Source organism: Pempheris klunzingeri, chromosome 6 (assembly GCF_042242105.1).
Source record: "Pempheris klunzingeri isolate RE-2024b chromosome 6, fPemKlu1.hap1, whole genome shotgun sequence".
NCBI classification, from domain to species: domain Eukaryota; kingdom Metazoa; phylum Chordata; class Actinopteri; order Acropomatiformes; family Pempheridae; genus Pempheris; species Pempheris klunzingeri.
Genome location: NC_092017.1, coordinates 27,468,856 through 27,484,918, shown reverse-complemented (window position 1 = coordinate 27,484,918; position 16,063 = coordinate 27,468,856). Strand labels below are relative to the sequence as shown.

The following is a 16,063-nucleotide window of genomic DNA, read 5'->3' as shown; positions in this document are numbered from 1 at the left end:
AGCATTATTAAAGGACAAATCTGTCAGTATTCAAACACTTAGTACTACTTAGTTTAAAGTTGATCTATCTGCCTACTTGTAGATGGTGAATAGCGACAGTCGTAGCTACATCTGGTTCAAAGCACCTCTAATGCTTCTTTTGTTCATGGTTACAGACAAACACAATAAAAACACAGTTACACAATGAATCATACTTATTATCTCCATGAACTTGATGCAGTTTCCACAGAAAAATCCAACTGATTCAATTTAAAACACACAGACATCCCAATGATAGCGATCTCTGAGAATGAATCACCTTAGAAATTAAAGAAAGAAACGGGAAAACTTTCCTGTCCTGTTTGTTTCTCTCCCTCCCCATCACTCCACATTGCCTGGCTTCCCCTTCATACCTCTACCTTGCCTCTTATTCCAAGTACTGTACTGTACTGGACATAATTGGCTCAGATGACTCAACTCATGGGACACAAGCCACCACACTGACTCTCCTTTAGATATATCCATCCCCGTTCACCCATCCTTAACATTCAGCACATCCTCATTTCATTAAACCTTTGGGAGGGAACCAGGAAGTGAAAACCAAGCACCAGCTAAAGGTTAATTCATTAATCTCAGATTATTGTGGCAGCAGCAATCATTAGACGACAACATTAGAAGCCAATACAAAGACATACAGCGCCACACGTGTAACGTACTTTTCCTTTTCACCTTTCATCTCTTCCGCCTGTGCGACTCAAACAGCCGACAGGAAAAGACAGACAGATATTTCTATAAGAGAAAGAGTCCGTCCTCCCCCAGGTTTTCTCACACATCACAGCGTCGTCAGGCCACCTCTCGCTGCACTCCAACATTCAAACCAAACTTTTCGTGTAACCTCACGGCCCCCCGTGTCGGCACAAATCTGCACACAGGCTAACGCTTTTCATATATATAGCATAGGATGTGTCCATCTCTGTTAGGCTGCTTACTGTACACAGAGCCAGCGTGACTGCAGGATGTCAGCGGCTGCATTTCTCTGCGTTTTTCCACCATATCGTGCGTAGGATTTCTCTCATGCGGCCCCCGTTCTGTCTCAACATATATGTGGGTGTTCATGTCAAGCCTGCATGCTAAATTCCTCTGAGTGCCTACATGTCAGCTCCTTTCAGTCAATTACTTTGAGTATGTGCATATCTTTGGCCCCATGCTGACCTCTCACCACTGCCCAAGGAGGCCAGGTGTGTGTGTGTGTGTATGTGTGTGTGTGCATGAGTGTGTGTGTGTGTGTGTCTTCTTCTACAGTAAATCTAATCTTAATGCTCAATATACTGTATTGGATTTGCAGAGCTGTTGACTTTTTCTGCAGAAAATTGGATGTGCACTGAGAAAAATATCCATCATAACAAGTCAGCTATTGTCATCGTGGGTCTCATGATCCTGATTGTTTGAACGAATCTTCTGAACGAAACATTTAAAGGGGAATTCCCACTTTCACACAGCCCGGGTCTGATTTTCACAGCTTCAGATACTGTATGACTCAGGAGTTACACCAGGTCATACTGGAAGTAAAAAGCCAGCAGTCTCCTCCCTGATAACAACACGAAAGCTCATTAAAAAGTAGTGATTCAGAGTAAACCCTCCCTGGAAAAGAGCCTCAGGAATTTGAGGGGGATTTTTTAATAATAATAACTACTATTTTCTCAACACAAGCTTGAGAGAGCTAAAAGTCTGTATTTCCCTCCCTAAGGTCGTCTGCTCATCAAGGACACTCAAAGGACTTTCAAACTGCTGCACAACTTGATGCACTAGTTTGTTGGTGATGTGTGGACTCAGAGTAGAGTGGGTCGGAGGATCGATGGATCGTCCATCGATCCCCGGCTCCTCTAAGTCAGCGTGTGTGTGAAATGATACTCTCCTCTAACTTAGATTCCTGCTGTATGAATGATGATGAATGATGACTGTAAAAGCGCTTTGAGGGACTAGAATGACTAGAAATACAAACACAGACCTGACAGACATGGGACCAACATGAACAGGCTTTAAGGTATGGATGGGAATGACTCAGCAGCAAGTACTATCACAGCATCACCAGTCAAACTACACCTGCATTCAGTCCAGCAGACAGAACGTGACTGTTCCACCACTGCAGCTACAACCAACACAGTCTGGTGTGGTTCGGTAGTTCAGCGTGCCAAGAATGTCTCTAAAAAGTATGGCTGTAAAACACACCTGCTGTGTCCCATAAAGAATAAATGCACAGAGGATTATCTCAGGAGTAACACGATAAAGGAGGTCACGGAGCACGGAGAAACGGTATCGAGTGAAGTACTCTACGGCTAAAAAGTCACTTTAAGGACATGCTGAAGAGCATAAAAGAAAGTAAATGATGAGTGTAGGTGGTCGTGGACTCGATAATAGAGACAGTGGATCTGTCACAGCAGAATAAGCACAACTGACCATAATGATTTCATACAGATGTCACACCATACAGGTGAGAACTAGTGTCATACCTGGACTGAACACCCAGCAGCACTGGAGTGATAATGCATGATTTTGTTCCTTCCTTCCCTCCTCTGATTTTGTGACTTCCCCACCTCGCTCCCAAAATAAAGTGCAGAGTCAGAGCACTCCCTGGTGGTGCCAAACCTGAACTTCAGCAACTCAAACTTGCCCAACTTTTTTTTTTTTTTTGTCTTGAGTGACTTTGTCTCCGATCGGCCTCAGCAGCCCGATACGAGCCGGCACTTCCTCTAAAGGACTCTGTAGCGGCTTAAACACAAAGAGGAGAGCAGGAGGTGCAGCACAAGAGCTCTGGCTGCTGGTGATGAGCCACTTGTTGCTTCTACTGTGTGTGTGTCCGTGTAGAGCAGGGGGGTCAAACTCAATCAAAGAAAGGGCCACAATTTAAAACAGGGTCTAAGTCCTGGGCCAAACAGGCTCAACATTTAGTGACTCTTTTATTCTAGGATGTGATATAATAATATATATTTTATTCAGAAATATGAATTTAAACAGCCAAACTATTTTGTCTCATAGTGTCGTCTTATATTTATATTCTTTAATTATGGCCACATCAGCTCCACAAACAACACACACAGGTTCACCTCCGATATCGACAAACAGGTAAACTCTGCCCCCCACCTGCTGAGAAAGTCTCTGTTTTCAAAGTCCACTTTTCCTTTAGCCATTTATTTTGGGGGGGCGAGCTTAAGTGTCACTATAAAAAAACGCTGACGAGGCATTGATCCGCTGATCGGTGTGTCATTATACCTGCGGGAGGAGGGGCTGCTGCACGGGTCCTGACTAGCGCGGCAGCTGTTCAGTGCATTGTGGGATTTGTAGTATTAGAGGTGGGAGTGCTGTTTACCGACGGGCTTTTGTTAATAGTCACATGAAATGATCTCGTGGGCTACCCATTTTTGGGATGGGTAGCAGCATGAGGTTGCTATGACTACTGTCAACAGAGGAGAGGGTGTTTATAGGTCCTATACTGATTGACGCGCCAAAACACGAGCAGAGCATTCTGGGATTTGTAGTATCAGCGGTACATGCGCTGTATAATACCAGCGGGCCAGCTCTAGTAGTCAGATTTTGACCAGAGTTTGACACCTATGGTGTAGAGATTCACAGAAACTGAACATACTGCAAATCAGAAAATACCACAAAACAAGCTTTGTACCGGCAGAGAACCTGAACATACCACACCACTACATCTGCAATGGCAGCTTCTCTTGCTTCTCAGACATGAATCTGTAACATTGGCGGCTTTGTTGATCTGTTAGAATAAAGAGGCTGAGGGAGGGACACTACAGGGACCATCTGACCAGCCTTAGCAGGGCGTCCCATGGATGTCCACACGTTATTAGGTGCATGCAACCCTTGGTCAGCGCTGCCCATTTACTATTCCAGTAAAGTTTCTTCAAACAAGAGCACCACGTCCTCAACCGTGCAGGCAAAAAGTGAGCTAGTGTTAGAGTTAGTCGGTGCTACTTTGTGGAACTCTACCATGAACAAAGAGTAAAAAGAAGGAGTGTGTTTCTGTCCCTCCTCTGCCCTGCACTGCTCCGCACAGTAAAAACATCATTGAAAACAGATTTTTACAGACTGATCCGAACTGAAAAGAATCTCCTCACATTTACACAAATCTACTATGGTGAAATAAGCATTTTCTACTTTCTTTGTGCACAAGAATGATATAAATATGTAACCTTGTGCTGCTGCGGCATTTCCATTAATGTGACGGCACTCAGTTAGATGTGTTATGGGAATGTTTGGAGGTCCGACTCAGCGAGAATGTTATGACGACCTACAACTAATTCAAACATGGCCACCGTGTAAAAGTGCATGTCTGAAAAGGGGCTTTACTCTCTTGCTCAGTTTTCTTTCTCTTTTGTCTTTTCCCTTCACCTCCTTCCTTGACCTGCTCTGCTTCAGTAGCTAATTCATGCTATCTGTGAGATGTGTACAGTTGTATAAGGTTGGATCAGAAGATTGAAACATGAGACTTATTTATTCTGGAAATAAGTTAAGTATGTGAGAACAAGCTAACAGCTAGCAGCCTGTGCTTATATTAAGGCTTTGTTTTATCCGACAAACAGTCACAAACTAAAAGATATTCAGTTCACGATAATATAAAACATGTAAATGCAGCAAATCCTCACGATTGATTATATTTCTGTGCTTCAATTGATCGACTCATTTCGGGTGGGGGGTGGAGGGGGGGGGGTACATACCTGACTCCAGAGCCTGTCGCAGCTCTGCAGGTCCACTGGAGGCTGGAGGAGCTCGATACAGAGACTCGCTGTTCAAACCTGCAGAAAAAACAGGGGTAGAAGAAGACAGAGGAAGTCAGTGTCAGTGTGAAAATATGTTCTTCCTTTAGGCTACAACAGAGTAATATACATTATATTATGCTTTACAAATGACAGAAAGTCTGCTATTACGGCTCCAGGTTGAGTTAAATTACATTTTACATTACAACAGTCCTGCTGGATTATAAAAGACACCGTCTGCTGCCCTCAGAGGATAAAAACAGAACACATTTATTTATTACTTCTCATGTTGGAGGAAACTGATTTTTAATAAGCCACTTTAGAGATGAAATACTGCTGAAGCTTCCTGCAGCAGTGAAATGAAAGCGTGGTCATCGTCATCAGTGCTGGTGTCAGCGCATAGTTAGCTTAGCTTAGCATAAAGACTTGAAGCGGGGGGAAACAGCTAGCCTGCCTTTGTCCAAAGTTCACTAATGAACACGCTCACAGTCTTTTGCCAAGCCCATAAATAGACAGACAGGTAAAAGGTCTTGTCACCACAGTGACGTTGCCAGGTCGGGATGCAACATGTTTTTTTAATTTATTTATTTCACACTTTGGCCAGAGCCAGGAGAGGCATTCCCAACTGCTTCCTGTCTTTATGCTAAGCTAGGCTAACCACATCCCGACTCCAGCTTCATACTGAACACACCATTTGAATATCACACCCTCCAACACACACAAGCGTCCTCCCCAAAACGTTGAACTGGTCCTTTAAAGTTAGTGGACGTTTATTGTTGTTTTTTACATTTGTTTGTGTTTTTTTTCTCACCATGTTTCTCGATGGCGTCGATGAGTCTCCAGACAACAACGGGAGCCGCTTCAGACAAAAGCTCCATATCCACACCTAAGAGAGAGAGAGACAGACAGGGAGAGAGAGACAGACAGGGAGAGAGAGACAGACAGGGAGAGAGAGACAGATTGTTGTTGTTCAATCGTTTGTCAATACACAATGATGGGTCCCATTATGATTTTCTCCCTTACGACACACCCAAGTATTTATTTATTAATGATGAACAATAAACTTCACCATTAACTTTTAATGTGCCTGCTTTCCTTTGCATTCATAATTTATTTAAAATATATATCTATAAAAAAAGTTTTACTCCATAAACCGGCTTCTGCACATGGAGGCACTATGGAATACAAATAAAGTCAGGCTGAGGGACCTTCATGTGAAGTAGAAACATTAACATTAAAGGGATAATTCTGGTTTATTCTAATTCTAATTTCCATTTGCACGCTTTGCACTGCAGATGAGTAGTTTTTGTTGCTGCTCATGGACAAATGGAAAGAGAAATAAAAGCTGGAAGCTGTTACAGGACACACCGAACAGCTTTGAAGGATAGTTCAAATACTTTCCGCAGTTATAACAGCAGCAAGACTAAAAGCCATTTCTACAATCCATCTGAACTGATAACCCACAGAATGTGTGTGTGTGTGTGTATGTGTGTGTGTGTGTGCTCTCCAGGGAGTGTGTGGGTGCTGCCCGAATAACCAGCACGCACACACTGCAGGATAAAGACCTTGTAAATGTCAGTGTTGAGTTCATGCTCAGGTCAAAGCTTCACATGCCACAGGCTGATGGCATAACAGATATATGTAGTTTCACACACACACACACACACACACACACACACACACACTCATCTACAGCTTGTTCTTCATCCTCTAAAAACTGGTGTCCAAGCAGAGATGTCATGATCTGCTGCATGTTTGAGAAACGTGTTCAATCTGGCTTTTTTTGTTCAGTCATGCAACATTTACCCAGTCGATTAATATTGATCTCTATTCAACTGATTCATCAATATTGACTCTAATTTCCTTTCAGCAAGTTTTTGCCTTATGGAAAAACAACGAAGCGTCGATGACAGAAACAATAGACACCCAGTGGAAAGCTGGTCTGCACATTAAATATTATTTCTGATGTTTGTTCATCACACTGGTATCAGATAACGTTTCTGCTCGTGTTACAACAAACAACATGAATTCATCCCATTTGGAACAGAGTGTTAACATGTGAGGGGACGGTTCTAATGAAGCTGGAGGTAAACTCCACTCCTGGAAACTAGACATGTGGCAGAGCTGCAACAAAATGAGAAACATCCGTATCGGAAGCGGCCAATTTGGCCGTGAAAATAATGATATCTGCAAAAATTTAAATATTGTGCATGTGCTGCTTGACAGCAGCTAATCAGCAGGAGTGGAAGTGAAAAGGTTAAGCAACATGTGGGATTTGATTACAGCCCAAAGCTGCAGTAGCAGCTGTCATAACATCCACTATTGGGAATCAATTAGATGGAGGGAATGGATGGAGAATTTTCCTATTAAGGATCACTATGCAAACTGCTCAGCTAAAGCAGGAAGTGTCGTGGTGGCGGGGAACAGAGGAAGGACGGTCGAGGTGACGGAGGTTTGAACAAACTGCTCCTCAAACTGCTCCTCACACATTCACATGGGACTCAAATCAAATACACAACGTGGTGTTGAAGCGCGTCAAGTTGTGAAGATATCGCTGCCAAGTGAGTGAAATAGTAAATTTAGGGATGACAAACAAAAACTGTCAGGAATAAATGATACTGAATGAAAACATTAACACTTTCTATGAGTATTTCACATTCACTCATCTGACAGTGTTTGGTCCCCTAAGCCCCATGATTACTATCATATACTGTAAGAGGTAAGAGACTGGACGCATCATTTAAGCTACATCACTGAAATATCTGGAAGGAATCATGAGTGAGAGCTGTGTTTGTGCAGTGGGAGATAAATTTTACAAAAAGAAAGAAAAGAAATCCTAAAACGATGAATTCAGTGAGTTAAATAGTCTTTTTCCTTTGTTTGCTCTCTTCTTCTTTCTTCTTCCATCCTTTCTGCATCTCTCATGATTTCTCTTTTCCTCCTTCATTTCCACTGTAACTCGCTCTCTCTCTCTCTCTCTCTCTCTCTTCTCAGCTACTCCCTCGCTCTTTTGTTGTGCTGTTGACAGTCATGTCATATCACAACACACACACACACACACACACAAACACAGCCGAGTGACAGTCACGCCGAGTTAAATGACACTTGTCCTCAGATGCACACACACACACACACACACACACACACACTCCCACATTCCCATGAACACATGATCCGATAATGTTATTAATCTTTTGTTTATGCAACAACAACACACATATCTGCTGTGTTTACAGGTGTACAGACCTGTATCTGCTGTCCACCTGTGTGTTGTGTTGATGCATTGTTTAAACTGTGTGTTTGTGTGTGTGTGTGTGTGTGTGTGTGTGAGCAACAACAGGAGGCAAAGGAATTTCCGGAGATATAGGTCGTTAAATGTACAGTGCTTCCATTAACGTCACTGTCACAATGCATCACAGAGGCAATATCTCACCCAGAGGAGAGAAAGGAGAGAAAGGGAGAGGAGAGGAGAGGAGAGGAGAGGAGAGGAGAGGAGAGGAGAGGAGAGGAGAGGAGGATAAAAGACAAAAGAGAGGAGAAAGAAAGAGGACAAGCAGAAGAGAAGAGGACAAAGGAGAAGAATGGTGGGAGCAGGAAACAGAGAAGAAGAAATGGGAGGGCAAAAGAAGACATGAACAAAGAAAGAGAGGAGGAAGATAACAGTTGTGAGGAAAAGAGAGAGAAAAGGGACAAAAAAGACGAGAACAAAGAGAGAGGACGAGAGATGAGAGGAGGTGGAGGGCTGATGAAGAAGAGGACAAAAGAGTGGTGGAGAGACACGAGAGGATGAAGAGGACAAGAACAGAGAAATGGAGGAATAAAAGGGGGATGAGAAGGAGGAAAAAGAAAAAACAGAAGAGAAGAGGGACAAGAGAAAACACAAAAGCAAAAAAGACAGAACAGAGAGAAGGGAGAAGAAAAAAGGAGATAAAAGAAAAGAAAGTCATGAAGAAGACAAAGGAGAAGTGAAGGAGGGAAGGGGACAAAAGGCAGAAAGAGAAAAAGACAAAACAGAAGACAGGGAAGAGCAGCAGAGAGAGAGAGAAGAAGAAGAAGAGATGGGATGGCAGGAGAAAAGAGGACTATGAACAAAGAGAAAAGAGGAAGATGACACGGGAGAAGACAAAGGGAGGAGAAGAAAGAGTGAAGAGGACAAAATCAAAACAGAGAGATGGACAATAAAGAGGAGGAGAAAAAGAGGACAAAGAAGAAGAGGACAAAAAAAGATAGAACAAAAGAAAAGAGAAGGAGGGAAGAGGACAGGAAAGAACTAAATAAAAGCAGGACGGAGGAGAAGAGAAGAACAGAAGAAGACAAGAACAAAGAGAGAAGAGAAGAGAAGAGAAGCTGACTGGGAACAATGAAGCTGAGCAGTCGTTCAGCTCCGCAGCGGATCAGCTCCTATAGAGCACGTATGGAGCTGCACACAAAGACACACACACACTAACACACTCACACACACACACACACACACACTGCCTGCAAGCCAAATAAACACACAGACACACACTCCTCATCATAAATGCTGTGCATACACAGCTGTGACAGTAAGAGGGACAAAGAGAGGGAAATGCACAAAGACACAGTGTGTGTGTGTGAGTGTGTGAGTGTGTGTGTGTGTGAGTGTGTGTGTGTGTGTGAGTGTCAGTATTCAGCCCCCCCCCACCACCGGTCACTGAGGTGTTCTGTCATTAAAACATGCTCCATTGCACTACACCACATGGACCCTACGCTGCACTGGTCTACACACACATTCCTCTCCTCTGCTCGCCGTCCTTCCTTCCCTGCTGCTTGGACACAAAGAGACTCACATGAAGCTCATCACACACACACACACACACATACACACACACACACACACACACACACACACACACACACCTGTGTTCCCCCTACAGACAGCTGTGGACTTCCAATGTTTTAAAATGATTTATTGATCAGTGTTGGCATTATGAAGTAGACTCTGAACCACTGTTCTCCTCAATTTAAACTGATACCACACTTACTCTCACACTCACACACACACACACACACACACACACACACACACACACACACACACACACACACACACACACACACACACACCTACACAAAACCTGAAGATCAAGATAAGAGAGTGGAGTTATAGATTAAGATGCCTTACAGAGAGGTAAGGTGCCTATGGGCTGCAGATAAGTCATATATTAGGATATTCTCTTGATGTATAATACATCACATTTAGGTCAAATACTTAAACACTGAGTACGAGAGGAAATTCATTCATTTTTGATGTTCATAGGAGATCATGAGCAGGTTTGATCTTCATCCAGGGTCCCTCTGCAGAGCCTCAGAGTCTCTGATCTCTCTGCTCTTCCTCCATCGGTGCTCAGAGCTGCAGGAACAGGCAGCGACAGCAGGGGGCAGCTGACTCCAGCCCTGACTGGACAGCACTGTGGCCGCTCATCCGCTGCACAGGGAACTGTCACTCTTAGCTGTGAGAGGTTCAGTTCTCTCAGTGTAGGAACACAGAAATATATGTTTTCCCACAGACGTTACCCTGAGACTGGATCTGACTCTGACGTGTGAATGATGTGTCCATGTATGAGGAAACTGTTGCTGCTGAGAAGTACGAAGGGTTCAAGTTCTCTTTGGCCAAAGCTTGACATCTTGTCTAATCACTGCACCAAGGTTGTTTCCCCCCCAAAATGTAGCATCAGACTTGACTTTAAGTGCACACCACCTATAAAATAACAAGTGGTCGGTGGGGCTTTCATGGTGCGAGGACCTGATGCCTCTGTGTGTCCTAAAGCCAAAGACAAACGAATGAAACCCCAGTGAGAGAAGCTGTGCTGTGAACTCTCTGTGGATTTGATTTGTCTTCTCGTCTTCTGCTACAGCCAGACCTTTGTCCTGTTCTGCCACAGTGGTAAAATTAACTGCTGCTGCTGTGAGACAGATGGACAGGTAAGGCAAGGTAAGGAAAATATGAGGAGAGATGAGGTGAAGAGCTGAGGTGACCTGCAGGCTGCTGGAGCGTGACGGTCACATCCTGTTACCAATGTGAAGGCTTGAAATGACAATCTCCTCTCCACCGCTGCTCATATCATTCTTCACCTCTTTCTCCTCTGATTGCACTCGCTCTGGTTACTCCATCTCTTACTCCTCCTCTGCTGCTCCTCTTCCTCACTTGTTCTTTGTTGCTGCTCTACTGTTCTCTGGCCTCTCTTCTTTTAAGCTGTATATCTCCAGAGCAGGTCCAAGTATTTAAGACTTGGTTTTGTACTTCAAACAGCCTGATGCTTCCCCCTCATAGGTGCTGAATCTTAAACACCCTCTGCAGCGGTGATATTAGCAGCTAAGCCTCCATAAAGAGTCCTGTTCAAACCTTGATCCTCCATCCCATCCTGGCCAATCTCCCATGACAGCCTCCACCTCTCTGCTCCCCAGGGCCCCCCCCCCACCCGACAGTCAACCAGGTCCACGACACCAGCACACACACTCACACACTCACTGTATGTGCACAGACATGGATACACACATACGCATACATTAGCATACATGCATACACATAGAAAACATGGACACTGCCTTTCTTCTGGAAATTCAACTTTCAATTTAAAAGTCTCTGATGGAAAAAAAACACTCAGCTGCAGTGGGACACATGCTAAATGCTGCAGATGATGTTTCACACACACACAAAAGCCACAAGTCGTGTGTTTTGCTTTGTGACCACGTTTACTGCTGCGTTAAATGGACACTTCATCTGTCCTCTCGGCTGCAGGCTGAGGCTAAAAACAAATATGTTAATGCATGTATGCATTTCATATTTCTTTTGTTTGTGCTAAAAAGTGTTAATGCATACATTTATTTCAGTCTTTGCTCACAGCTTGTGGCCAACGGAAACAACAGCCTGCATTAAATGTTAAAGGACATCAGACAGAAGCAGCTCTTTAACACATTTAAGTCGACATCAAATATTTAACTTCATATCTTTTAGTTACTGTTAACCAAAATCCAATTCTGATTCTGTCCATTTAACTACACATGAAATAATAAAGTTGTTGTATGCATTTCCTTCCTCATTAAAAATTGCAAAGCTGATTTTGTTTCCAAGTATTTTAAAGCATGTCTTGGTGTTTTACTGTCGCCTGTTGTTCAGTGAAACGATGTAAAACCAGAAGCAGAAATGTGTGAAGTGCAGCAGTGTGTGCACGGGCATCTTTGTGCGTTCACACGAGACAAACAACACAGGGAGCGACTCAGTGCTAGTTAAAAGAAAACTGCAGGAGGCACCTTTAATCTTGTCAGCTTTGTGAAGTTTCTTCGTAAACAGTGTAAAATCCAGTATATTGAAGCCTGATGAATACGTTTGCAAAGCATTTTTCTTCTAATTTTCTATTTTGACACCATAGTTCACATATTCGTCTTCTTCTCTGCCTTTGATGTCCAATCCAGTCTATTCAGTCTTAAGTTCTCAAGGTGAAAGTGTCACTTTCTGTCCTTGTATGTGTGTATGAGATAAAATGAATGATAAAAAATGATAAAGCCATTCATGGAAGCACAGCTCTTTCATCACGAGTGGTCAAAAACTCCTACGGTACCTTTAATTGTGCATGTTAAGCTATTGAATCAACTCAAATACACTTTCAACTGCATTTTCATGCAACATTGGTCAACAATGGAGGTCACGGTGATGTTTGAAGGACTCAGCAGCAATGTAAGGTAAGTATAATCATGATATGTTAATATCAGGTACAGCTGTAAAAAAGTTTGTAGCTGAACATTCATTTAAAACTACCGCTGCTGCAGTGTGGGACAATAACACGTTCATCCACTCACAGCTCATCTGGAGACAAAAAGCTGGTCCTCACCGCTGATTTAGGTTGAACCGATGAACACAAACCCCGTCAGTGGTGCCATAGCAGGTGTTTCCAATCAGCTGTCAAAGGCAAACGCACGCCGTGGCATCACAAATCGGGGAATGCAGTGGAAATTTGGAGCCACAGCGGGAAGTTCAGCTGCAGCGTGACACGATGTATTTCAGCCCAGCCCTGATTCAAGTGTGAATCAGCCCGGCGTGAGCCAGATTACCGCCGACCCTTCTCCAAATCACACTCTATGTTTTTGGATGGATTTCATCCCCAGCAGCCGCTGGGCTCCGATCATTTCAGCATGCTACGAAAACAACTTCCACAGAAAAGTGATCCATCACAGGAAACAGTTCTGTCACAAGTTACTGCTGTGAGGAGATATTGTTGTGAGCAGAGACTTTTTGGAAAACTCCCTTTCCCAGTGTGCTTCAGGGACAGAATGCTAATTAGTGCAAGACACAATTTGCTTTTAGAACAACTAATTCACCTAAAGGGAACAATTCGGAGTATTTCAGCTCAGGTGTTCTCTCCTTCGAGGCCAGAAGTCTGATTATTTGCCATCTAATCCGTTTCCCATCGTTTATTCCACAGAAGTAACGCAGAATTACAGAATAATATCAATATCAAACGTGTCAGTGGCTGGTTTGATTAAAAGCTGACTGAAAGCTGTAAATCATATCTAGTCTGACCGTCTCTGTAGAGAATCCCTCTAATTCATCCTCTTTTCTCTTTCTTCTTCCTCCCATTCATCATCTCTGATTGATGACCCACCTCCTGCTACTCGTCATCAAATTGGCATCATACAACCTGACGTTCTGCTCAACAGGGTTTCACTTACATTATTAATGGTGCCAGTGAAGAAATGCCACAGGTTTACATCCATCATCCAACAGACTCTTCCCTGAGCAGACTAACTTTTTATCTGCCGGTTGGTGCTGCCGAACTGGAACCAGACAGGAAACCAAAACCTGGGAGCTAAAAGGGGTTAAAAAGTGTTGTGTTGGTGATGATTCTCTGAGGGTTTGTCCTCGCAGCACATACAGATTACTGCATGTTTAAAGGTAGAGAAGATGAAGTTCAGCCACAGCTAAAAGGCAACAGTAGTCTGAGTTTGCTAAATCATCTTCATCCCAATAATGTGTCAGATTGTTTTCACTTTTCAGAACGTCCTTACTTTCCAAATATGCTCTCACTTTCTAAAAATGTCCCCACAAAGGCATCAGCGGAAAAGAAATTAGACGAAAACAGACGGACGTGTGAAGTCACACTTCGACCTCCGACTGTTGGCGTGTGCTTGTGCGTGCATGATGCGTGTGTCGTGACTATTTACATGTATGTATGCAGCAGCAGTTGTCCGTACATTTGAATTCTCCGTGTTGTGTTTCTGTATCTGTGCTGCAGCCTTTGCAGGGTCCCCCTCCAGCGTTTGGCCAGGCATTCAGCTCATTTCTGCCTGAAGCTCTTGCCTTTGGCTGAACTCATCTTATTTGGTAAACTCCCGTCATGCCTCTCTCTTTTTATTGGCCAACAACTGCGAGAACAAACTAGAACAAAGTGTCACAGCCAACCAGCGAGAGAGCCAAGAGACCGAGCCCAGAGAGAGGGTGAAACCCAGGGTGGAGCGAGTGTGTGTGAGTGTGTCATTATGGAAATTATTTGTGTTTTTACCACAGCCGGTCATAAAAACACACAAACCATACATTCAGTTTGGATTAACTCAACAGTTTGTTCTTCATCGATGTCAAAAACTGCATTTTACTGGCAGGTAACCATAGAAACAGCCCAGACTTCATTAGAGGTGGACTAAATACACTTTAAAACACGGGCGAAGTTTTAAACACAGCCGTTTGGCTCCTGTGGTAGGTGACAGTGTTGCCACGCCCACTCCAGCTATCGCTTTAAAGCCCAGCAGAAGCACGCGGTGGTTTCAGAAGCTTCCTAAAAGCTCTGCTAAAGGTGTTCACCTCGTCCGACCGCAGCACAGAGCAGACTGTCAATCATGTTTTCCACCACTACATCAATATTATCTTATAATGGGGGGGGGGGCACCAGGCCAGATGTTTACCGGTCAGAGGTTTTTTAACATCATGGACGATGACAGGTTCGTCTCGGACGTGGAAACACTTTGGCTTTAGCCCGCTGTCTGTAGGTAAGACAAACACAGTAAAACCAGACAGAGTAAGACATGTAGCCGCCACGTTAAAGGTGCCAAGACCACAGGAAAATGACAACATCAACAAAGTGCTGAGCACGTCAGCTAATAAGCCAGGAAAATGAAACGATCCCAGTGGGATTTAAAGCCGCCCCAGAAGGATGGAGCAGAGCTGGACCGCAGCCAGAAGGCGACACAGACGTGCCTGTTCGGAAAGGGATGAACTTCTCGTCGTGTCTTAACCATCAGCTCCATCAAACAGGTCATGTTCACTGTCGGTCTGCATGTGTCAGCTCAGACTCTCTGCACATATACAGCACCCCAATGTTAGTGTACGGAAATGTGCAACTGTAAAGAACTGAACCGTGTGTCTGTGTGTGTGAGGCATCTCTAAAAATGTACATGATCAAAAGGAGAGCAAGACCAGTTTTCTCCTGTATTTAGAGGATCTGAATACCTCTTCCACCATTAATGGTTCAGTATACACAGAGCAGAGAAGGAGAGAGAAATCTATACATCCAGTAATTGCCACAGTTCAGGATTAGAGTGCAGGGTCCACAACCTTCCTATTAAATTATTCTTCCATAACACGCAGTACACTGCAGAGTGTGTGTGTGTGTGTGCATGTGCATACACAATAACACAGCAGCTCCTAAAGCTTTTGTCTGTGTTATACATTAATGAGAGACCAAGGGCTGGTGTGCATTCACAACTACAAACACAATAAAACGATATCTCAACACTTTCCCGCTCTCGAAAATACCCATCAGCACATTCTTGTTGTTTACATGAATACAGATGCGTTTGGTGGCCATCAACCTTTAACCATCTCCACTCACCTGCTGCAGACACACTAAAGCAGCAACACCACCGCAATTTAGAAACATCCGGAAACAGCACAAGACTTGTTTTTGTGTTTAGTGTGCAGGTTTGCCTTGAAGGACAAATGAGCAGGTTTATATGGTGCTTCTGCAGGTGTAGAATACTATATAGTACGGGGAACAAAGAAGAAACGAGTGGAAGAGCTGAAAAGAGGGTATTCATTTTGTTGTGAGGGCTAATGTCTCAGCTCCATGTTCACACCGCTTGGACACGCCGAGCGTAACGAGGGAACACGTTCGACGGGGAGGCTTATGGATGTGGTTTTAATTATTTTTGGAGAACAATGGAGCTCTTTGGCACAGAAGGAGAAGCTACTGTGGTACATCAGACTTTGGACTGGACACACAGACAAATTCATTGTTAAATTCAGTGTTGATCTAAAAAAGCCCCTTTTATTAACTCTAGCACGCTGTCTGCCAACATGT

The 16,063-nt window shown here is 43.7% G+C and overlaps 1 protein-coding gene across 1 annotated transcript in view; it reads right to left on the bottom strand.

The window, feature by feature from the left end:
• pik3r3b (phosphoinositide-3-kinase, regulatory subunit 3b (gamma)) overlaps nt 1-16,063 on the bottom strand; it is a 176,135-nt gene that overhangs the window by 114,525 nt on the left and 45,547 nt on the right. Inside the window, exons 2-3 of the mRNA XM_070831692.1 lie at nt 5,563-5,637; nt 4,713-4,790 (exon numbers count right to left, since the gene is read on the bottom strand). Coding sequence (XP_070687793.1) covers nt 4,713-4,790; nt 5,563-5,637 — 153 coding nt within the window. The remainder of the gene's footprint in view (nt 1-4,712; nt 4,791-5,562; nt 5,638-16,063) is intronic.